The 8,956-nt window shown below is 38.7% G+C and overlaps 1 protein-coding gene across 1 annotated transcript; it reads left to right on the forward strand.

The window, feature by feature from the left end:
• Positions 1-698: 698 nt before the first annotated feature.
• On the forward strand, positions 699-8,673 carry LOC139209582 (protein-glutamine gamma-glutamyltransferase 2-like). The gene is made up of 15 exons (XM_070839352.1): positions 699-788; positions 1,090-1,275; positions 1,554-1,787; positions 1,957-2,075; positions 2,200-2,328; positions 2,860-3,028; positions 3,298-3,430; positions 3,605-3,708; positions 4,397-4,485; positions 4,827-4,980; positions 5,280-5,368; positions 5,539-5,722; positions 5,819-5,979; positions 7,299-7,435; positions 7,789-8,673. The coding sequence occupies exons 1-15, from the start codon at positions 779-781 to the stop codon at positions 7,934-7,936; spliced, it is 2,046 nt and encodes a 681-aa protein (XP_070695453.1). The 5' UTR covers positions 699-778; the 3' UTR covers positions 7,937-8,673.
• Positions 8,674-8,956: the final 283 nt, after the last annotated feature.

Here is an 8,956-nt window from a genome sequence, read left to right on the forward strand (position 1 = left end):
ACGTAGACTTTCATAGACTGCTCAGCCTATAGCAAACAGTTTGGCTACACTACAGTTTTATGAACTACTTACAGCTTCCAGAGTGAAAGTGTGTGAAGTATTTAACTGCCTTACAAAAGAAAAAACTGCATAGTTGCGTAACAATTTTCACTGTATGTATAATCTCTTGTGTTCTTTATGTAAGTTAATTGATCAGTTTTTGATTTATTTTGAACTATGATATGTTGTTTATGTTGAATTGATATGTGTGATATATCAATATACAGAATGTTGCAGCTAAATAAATAATTTATGAATATAACTTTTCAGTTTGTATTTTTAATTTATGCTATAAAGCATCTGCTACATGTAGATAGTTTAATGTTAGTTGTATATTTATTATGTGACAAAGAGACACATACACAAAATGTAATGCACAATACAAATTGTGCATTACAAATTTAAAATCTAAGGACCAGTTTTGGTAACATGATTTTATGGTGTTTGAGTTCAAAGCTTTTGTTTCTAGCAGAAACCTTTCCCAATAAAAGACCATTTGAAGAACGTGAACAATTTGAAGAAGAAAAAAGCAGGAGGGCCTATTTGGCTCACTAAAAACAGAATTAGTGATGTAACGAAGAGAGAGATGGGTTTGTCAAGATCAGGTTTCACAAGCTACAAATATCCCTCCCAGTGTGAACGACCCTCACACTGCGAGTCATTGACCAATAAGCACAGGCTGCAGCTGAAGTCTACCTCTGCACACAGAAGTTAAAGGAGAAGAACTTGCACTGCAGACATGAGTAACGGTAAGTAACGTTTTTTGTGTCATATTGTAGAACAGAGGTTTAAATGTCTTTTGTCGAGTGTATTTTCTTCAAGTGAAGGAGCAGTTTCTCTCTGTGGGACTTTACAGAGTCAGACTGTTTTGAAGAAGTATCATGTTGAGAGTCAGCTGTGAAATGTGATGAGCAGGAATGGTGCATGACATTAGATCCGTGATTTGTCGCCAGTAAAGAAAATTTGAGACGAGGATCAAGGAAGTTACCAAGTCAAATTGTTTTGAAACGAATGTGATAAATGGTCTGTGTTTCCATCTCCTACATGCAGTCCTGGACATTGAGTGCTGTGATCTGGACATTAAGAGCAACAGCAGCAGCCATCATACAGAGCTGTATGGAGAGGAGCGTTTGATTGTCAGAAGGGGACAGCCCTTCAAAATAATTTTACAGCTGAAATCTGGCAGCAAAGAATTCAAACCGAGTGAAATAAGCTTCACCCTCATCGTTGAAACTGGTGAGCTCCTAGTGATAAAGTTAGCATGTTTATGTATGTGTCACATATATATAGAAACATAACACACACATCACACATAATGTGTGTAAGAAAGATAAGATAAGATAATGTTTATTGATCCCTCAGTGGGGAAAGTTTGCTGTTACAGCAGCTCAAGGGGACAGAAATGTTTGGAGGGATTGCATAAGCATGAGTGCATCACCAGTGTGTGCACAAGGATTTGTGTTTCTCTCATCTGGATTTAGATTTGATACTCATATTTGTCTCTGTCTCTCCAGGTCCATTACCCAGAAAAGAATCAGACACGAAGGTTTGCTTTGGTCTAAGTGACTCCACAGTGGACGCTGAGTGGAGCGCATCTGCCACTAATGACCCCTCTGGGAACAGAGTGTTTGTATCCATCAGCTCCTCGGCCAACGCGCCCATAGGGGTTTATTCTCTGACTCTGGACCAGGATGGGCAGAAGACCAGTTTGGGACAGTTCACCTTGCTCTTTAATGCTTGGTGCTCCAGTGAGTACAAATTATTAATTTGCACAACCCAATTTAAGTATAAAAAGTAAAATAATTCATATTCCACCTGCCACAACAACCATGAAATTTCTAGATGTTACCAGTTTTGGGATGTTCTGTAGGATGCTGGTCTGAATGTGTTGTGTGTTGCTGCTGCGCTCACTCACAGGAGATGCTGTTTACATGCGCAGTGAGACAAAGAGGCAGGAGTACGTTTTAGCACAGCATGGCCTTGTCTACAGAGGAACATATAAACGAATCAAAGGGACACCCTGGAACTTCGGACAGGTACACTAAATGTCAAACATTTAACTTAACTAATCCCTACATGCTTCGTCACTGTGACTGAAAATCTTTACATGCTGCTCCACTGATGCCTTTCTCTCTTCTCTGTTTGTTTGTCTGTCTGCAGTTTGAATCAGGGATACTGGACATCTGTCTGAAGATCCTGGATATGAACCCCAAGTTTGTGTCTGATGCCGACAAGGACTGCTCTGGCCGGAGAAATCCCATCTACGTGACCAGAGTGCTGAGTGCCATGGTAGGTCTGTGTCCAGGCTTTGTTTAAGCCTGTGAACAGTTGATATTTTAGCTCTGCGGGCAGCAATTACCATGGTGCACCGGGATACCCCTCTGCTTATGCCTTCACATTCTGAGTGTTATATTGTTCAGCAGGGCAACCTCTCTCATTCCTCTGAAGCTTTCTCTTCTTCCCAGGCAACTTTTGTGGTAGCAAGATGCTGGAAAGACAAGAGCTTTTAACATATGGGGCCCTGAATCCAAGCAGGTGGCAGAGCCAAGCAGAAAATGTGCCAGCACTTTTTTCCTGCTGCAGGTCAAAATAGCTTAACGAGAAATCCAGGGCTATTTCTACTGGGCCAGTAGTTGTCACTGCTGGTTATAGGACATACTGAGGATGCACTCATGCAAATCCAACATTTCAGACATATTGTTATAAATGACTCTCTTTCTCACCCTAAATTTATACACTAATTATAACTCGTATTTCCTCCTGACTATGTAAGATGTATTTGTGTTGCCGACAGAATTCTCTCTCTCTCTCTGCCCTCAGATCAACAGTAATGATGACAGTGGTGTGCTGGTGGGAAGCTGGGATGAGTTTTCAAACGGGGTTCATCCAGGGATGTGGATCGGCAGCGGGGACATTTTGCGCCAGTGGGCAGAAAGTGGGCCCGTCTGCTACGGCCAGTGTTGGGTCTTTGCTGCTGTGGCATGCACAGGTTGGAGCTCAGTATGGAGTGCATGAGAGTCAATTCTATGTAAATTTACTGGTGCATTTCTCTTTTAAAACTCGCCATCTGTCATCTTCCTCCCAGTTATATTCCTCTGTCCTCCTCCAACCTTTTTATCAAAACCCTAAATTTAGCTTCTAATCTCATGACTATGACTATGTGACGTCTTTATTGTTAGTCTTTGATGACAGACGTTATCTCAAACATGTGCTTTAGTTAGCCAGTGTGATCAAATGTGGCTCTCCTTCCTCCTCCAGTGTCCCGTGCTCTGGGCATCCCGTGTCGAGTGGTTACTAACTTTGGATCGGCTCACGACACTGATGCCAACCTGATGATAGAAAACCTGTATGATGAAGAGGGGAATAGAATCTCTGAGGGTGATTCAATATGGTGAGTGTGTCATTATTACCAGGTTACTACATAAACTATATGCATAAGCACAGTTGTCTTTTTAAATACATCATTTGTTACATCTTGTATTATTCCAACATGAACCTTATTTCTTCATTATTTTATTGATTGAAGCAAAATGGTTATTGTCCTTTTTTTGATTCATTTTACCAGGAACTTCCATGTTTGGGTGGACAGCTGGATGGCTCGTCCTGACTTGGGGTCTGAGTTTAATGGGTGGCAAACCAGTGACCCGACCCCACAGGAGACAAGTGAAGGTAAACTTTCATTTGAATGTCCTGTTGTTTGTCCCCCCAAACCCTTCAAAGAGTTTGGTTTTCCATGAGTAAGCGATACATGTAAGGCTGGGAACTATTTTATAGATGCCTCTGCAGCATGAATGTAAACACCTCATGAGTACAGACTGTAACTGTAACAGTCACAGTTTAACCACGGTGGTTAGTTTGTGCCTGCGACAACATTCACAGGTTTCATGTATGGTTATGGCCTTTCATGAACTTGTGGCAGCTGCTTGGCATTTTCTCATGACTCATCTTGAGAGTAGAAAAAGTGTTACATGCACCACCCAACATCTAACACTTCAGTTTTTACTGATACACTTGACACACATAATTTGGCATTTTTGGAGACCTGTTTTTTGAAAAGCATGTTGTCATGTAAACTTCTTTTGTTGCCAAATGCTCATTGCTGGCATTCACTTGATATAGCTCAACTTTGCCGCAGTGTTTTATAATTTTATGTAATTATAATTTTATATAAGCCTTTTACTACTACAGATGTTTACATAATTTTGGGTACAACAGTTGTAGTTTTTAAATACCTGACCTGCCCATTCGCTCTGGAAGTGATATATTACTCATGACCAAAAATATTTAGAATGAATGTTGTATTTTATTTTATTTTATCTTATTTTGCACCCCGTCTCTGGGCTTGTGATGCTGTCAGGTATTTTCTGTTGCGGGCCGGCATCACTGAGTGCCATCAAGGAAGGAGAGCTGACCAAGAAGTATGACGCCCCCTTTATTTTTGCTGAGGTGAGTTTTTAACCTTTTAGTGTCTCATTTTAAGGAAGATATCACAGAAAGAGTACATATGCTAGACTGTGTTCACCCTGATTGCAGTAGTTTTCATTAGCATCCATGTCAGAGTTTCAAGGAGTCAAACTAAACCACCAAATAGAGACGGATTCATTTTGCATTTTGACACATATTTTAATAGTGTTTACTTCTGTGTTTGTGCATATGTGTAAAATCGTCTCTTTCTGCTGTTCCAGTGCTTGTCATGTCTGTTTTTCTTACGGCATGATGACTTTTGACTGAAATGTTGTTATGATAATATAGTAGTATAATAGTAATATAATAGTATTTCATGTCAGGTTAATGCAGATGTTGTGGACTTGGTGCGCCTGTCAAATGGAAAGTTTGTCAAGTTCAGTGGATCAACTAAGTCTGTTGGACGCTTCATCAGCACCAAAGCTGTGGGCTCAGATGAGAGACACGACATCACACACCAGTACAAATACCCAGAAGGTACTGCAGAAACCAAACCACTTCACAAACTTATGTAAATGCATTTAAATGAATCCTAGTTGGATCTTTAATGTTCATTTAAACAGATTTGTGTTTTGGTGTCAGTGTGCAGGTGTTACATTCATCTACATACATACACTGTATAAACATGGACATGGATTATCTCAATCTAAAGATGTGGTCTTCTTACGTGGATCAGTGTCAATCAAATTTGTATCACAAAGGCTTTAAACGGGACTGTCTGTATTTTAACACAGGAGCTTAAACATTATGTTGTATGTGATTTTGATGGTTTTCAGGCTCCAAGGAGGAGAGGCAGGTGTATGAGAAGGCCCAACACCACAATAAGCTGCAGCAGCGAGGAGAAGAACCAGGGCTCCATATCAAGGTGTGTGTTTATTCACACACATATACAGGGGGAAAGGACTTAAGGGAGTACTTGTTCGAGCTATAAAAGAGAACACACCGAAAGGAATTAGATACACTGGGATTAGATAATGGGTTTAAATATTGTCCGTGAGTTGAAATAAACAAATCTTCTTTTAATTCTGCATTAAGATCAAGCTGGCTGATAACATGATCGTGGGTTCAGACTTTGAGGTGGCTGCCATCCTCACTAACAACTGCATGGAGACAAGGACCTGCTCCTTCCTGTTCTTTGCCAGAGCTGTTGGTTACAATGGAAAGCAAGGGGACAGCTGTGGATTCTTCTCAGACAAAGTGGAGGTGCCCTCTGGAGGAGGTTAGCTCTGGTCTCAATTATACTCAGCTGCTGAAATCGCAGAGAAATAGTTTTAATAACCTAATTAGTATGAATTCAATGTGCTTTGTATTTCAGAGAAGCGCCTACCCCTCAGGCTGGAGTATAACCGTTATGGATCCGTGATCACCCCTGACAGGCTGATCCAGCTGTCAGCCATCACCATTGACAAGCAGATCACACATTACCATAAGGCTGAGAAGACCATTGTGCTGGACGAGCCAGATATAGAGGTCGAGGTATGGGCAATGGGCAGGTGAAAGAAATGTATTCATGAGCAATAAACGTCCTTTAGTGCTACATTTTTACATCCTGGTTGAAACAGAAGTCAAGTAGCAAGAAATCACTCCACATAAGGTAAAATAAGATATTCATTTATTAGTTCCACAATGGCGAAATTTACAGCATTACAGCAGCAGTGGGTAACAAAAATAGAGCGTTCAGTACAGTACAATCAATCAGTAAATAATAAACTAGTGGACAGTGATATAAACAGGAGGAGATATAAAAAATATGTACAGTTTAGAGTAGAGTAAGCATAAAAAATAGAAACATATACATGGGGGGAAATATAAACACATTTATATTGTTAGATATGTTCTATGTTATCCGCTGAAATAAATGTTGTATCAGTGCAAACATGAATAAATGAAGACAGAAGAATGTCATTTAAGAGATGTTTTAACTGGACCGCCAGATGAGTTGAGAGACAGGGACACAACATACCATTTATAGTATAATGAAATTTAGAAACAGCATTTGTCTGTCTGTCTCTACATAACGAAAAATGTTTGTTTACATGTCTGCTAATATATCTAATATATCATTGTCAGACTTTTTGAACGCTTTGGTGACGATGCAAAAAGTGAGATTTAGCACGTAAATATTTGGGAAGTGCATTAAATCAAACAGTTATCTGTTTGTGCGTCCAAGACAAAAAATGGCATTAAAAAGTTTGTAATGGAAAAGTAAATGAAAGGTAAAAGCATTTTTTTTCTCTTTCCAAAATTCTGTCAAAATTGCAGAAAGGAGAGATGAACAATGTCCTTATGTTCTTTACGAAAACGTTTCTGTGGAGAGTTTTACTGTGTGCAACCAACTGAGTGATCGCTAAACTGGGTAGAAACTAATAGATGTATGAACTCCATTACAAACAATTTCTGTAGTTTGCAATATAGTGTTTCTTCCGATAATAATTCAACAAACAAATAACCATGTGGACATGGCTGCATAGTCACATGAACCCGTACTGGTGAGCTCACCAAATAAACCCATACATAAGCAAGTGTTCAAAAGGAGAATTACAGCAAATAAACAATTAATCCAAATATACATACATACATACATATCTAATAATAACTAAAATACCCAAACTTTAATTTTTCTGGGTTGAACCATGATGTGCCCCAACAGTGTTACATGTTTGAAATGTTTACTTTATTTGATAATTTGCATCCTTTATCTAATTTTACAGGTTTGTAATGACATTATTCTTGTTTCATATATATAAAAATTACATTATAAAGCCTGTCACATGATGAAACCTGTTTATGTGCAGCTGGTGGGAGAAGTCACGGTGAACCAGTCTGTGGCAGCAGAGCTGACCTTGGTGAACCCTTTACCAGAGCCGCTGCAGGACTGCAGCTACACCGTAGAGGGGGTCGGCCTCACTGACGGCAAACCCATAACAGCAAAGTACGTCATCTCCATCCCAACTGTTATCAGTACATCTATGCGTTAGTTATTTAGTTTAGCATTTCTATGATTTCCTTCTCTTGTCTCTTATGTGGTTTGACTTGTCACCCAATTTTAACAACAGTTCATTTAGTTTCATATCCAGGATGGTGTTTGAACTGTAATTGATTGTGATGAAAGTTTATGGAAAAGCCATTCAAAGCTTAAACGCACCTGAAATCCCAATGACCTTTTCCCTGCCACAGCTACTCAATAATTTCTATTTCTATAAATTGATAAATGCTATTTACAGTTCTAAAACAGAAGCCTCATCTCTGATGTTTTTGGCTGATGATGCTCTTGATATATTGCAGGATCGGAGCTGTGGGCCCCGGACAGGAAGCCAAGGCAGGTGTTGAGTTCAGTCCCTCCAGTGTCGGCTCCAGCATGCTGCTGGTGAACTTTGACAGCGACAAACTCAAGAACATCAAGAGCTCCATCAATGTTGTTGTGAAGAAATGAGCCCATCTAACAACAGTGACTGCTTTTGTATTTTGTTGTTTAATTGGACTGCAGCAGGCGGATATGACAGGACTTTTTTAATGCACTTGTTATTTCTATACATGTTTTTAATAGAATATACTATACTATTACGCAATCCACATTCATGTTTTTAAGTAAATTTACTATAAATCACAATGATCCACATCCACTAACCATTATGTATCGCCACAGTGCTATTATTGGTTGCAAGAGAAAAAGATACTAACAAACACATACTTATTTTACTTGAATGAGTAATAAGGGTGTATGCATTTTGATTTAATTACATTTAAATGTGACAATAAAGCCACTAAAAAATCCCATTCACGGGAAAATAAATTTGGATTAAACTAAACTAAACTAAACGGGCCATGTGTTGGATTTCAGCACTTCTTCTATTTTATTGAAAATTCATGACAAATGTGTCTTTTTTCTTTTTCTTCGTCTTTCTTTTTTTTTTTTTTTCATTTTGGAAAAACATTAATTTCACATTTATCTTTTTACACAATATCAGCATCATCAAAGGGACAGGACAATAATGCACCAAAACTGCCTACAGAAAGTACAAAGCAGGGCCAGTGAGAAGCACTGAAACAGTGTGAAAAGGTGTGTCATATTCGGCAAGTTTCATTTCTGGTATTGATATAAAGTCGCTGACTCACATTATATCAATGCTATTGAAAAAACATACATGTTACATAAAAAATATCAATTAGAAGAAGCATTGAAGTCCAGAAAAAAATTGAATTTTTCATTAAAAAATCTATTAAAATAAATTACACTTTACCAAGAAAAAATAAATGTGCTACATGAAATACCAGAATTTAGTAGAATTTTTTCACCAATATTATCAAGTAAGCATGAAGGTACTGAAAAAAACATTGTTTGCGTCAATTAAACAGTAATTTATTGATGGTCCCTAAATCAGCCTCTAGTGTTTAAACTCGTGCTGCTAAAACTGAGGAAGAGGAGGCTGCTGCATCCGGAGTGAAGGTCAAA

The sequence above is a fragment of the Pempheris klunzingeri genome, chromosome 11, assembly GCF_042242105.1.
Source record: "Pempheris klunzingeri isolate RE-2024b chromosome 11, fPemKlu1.hap1, whole genome shotgun sequence".
In the NCBI taxonomy this organism is placed as follows: Eukaryota; Metazoa; Chordata; class Actinopteri; order Acropomatiformes; family Pempheridae; genus Pempheris; species Pempheris klunzingeri.

Coding starts and splice junctions, on each gene's coding strand:
- LOC139209582 (XM_070839352.1), top strand. Junction 2,076..2,199: donor CACCCTGGAACTTCGGACAG/GTACACTAAATG, acceptor GTCTGTCTGCAG/TTTGAATCAGGGATACTGGA. Junction 4,981..5,279: donor CCAGTACAAATACCCAGAAG/GTACTGCAGAAA, acceptor GATGGTTTTCAG/GCTCCAAGGAGGAGAGGCAG.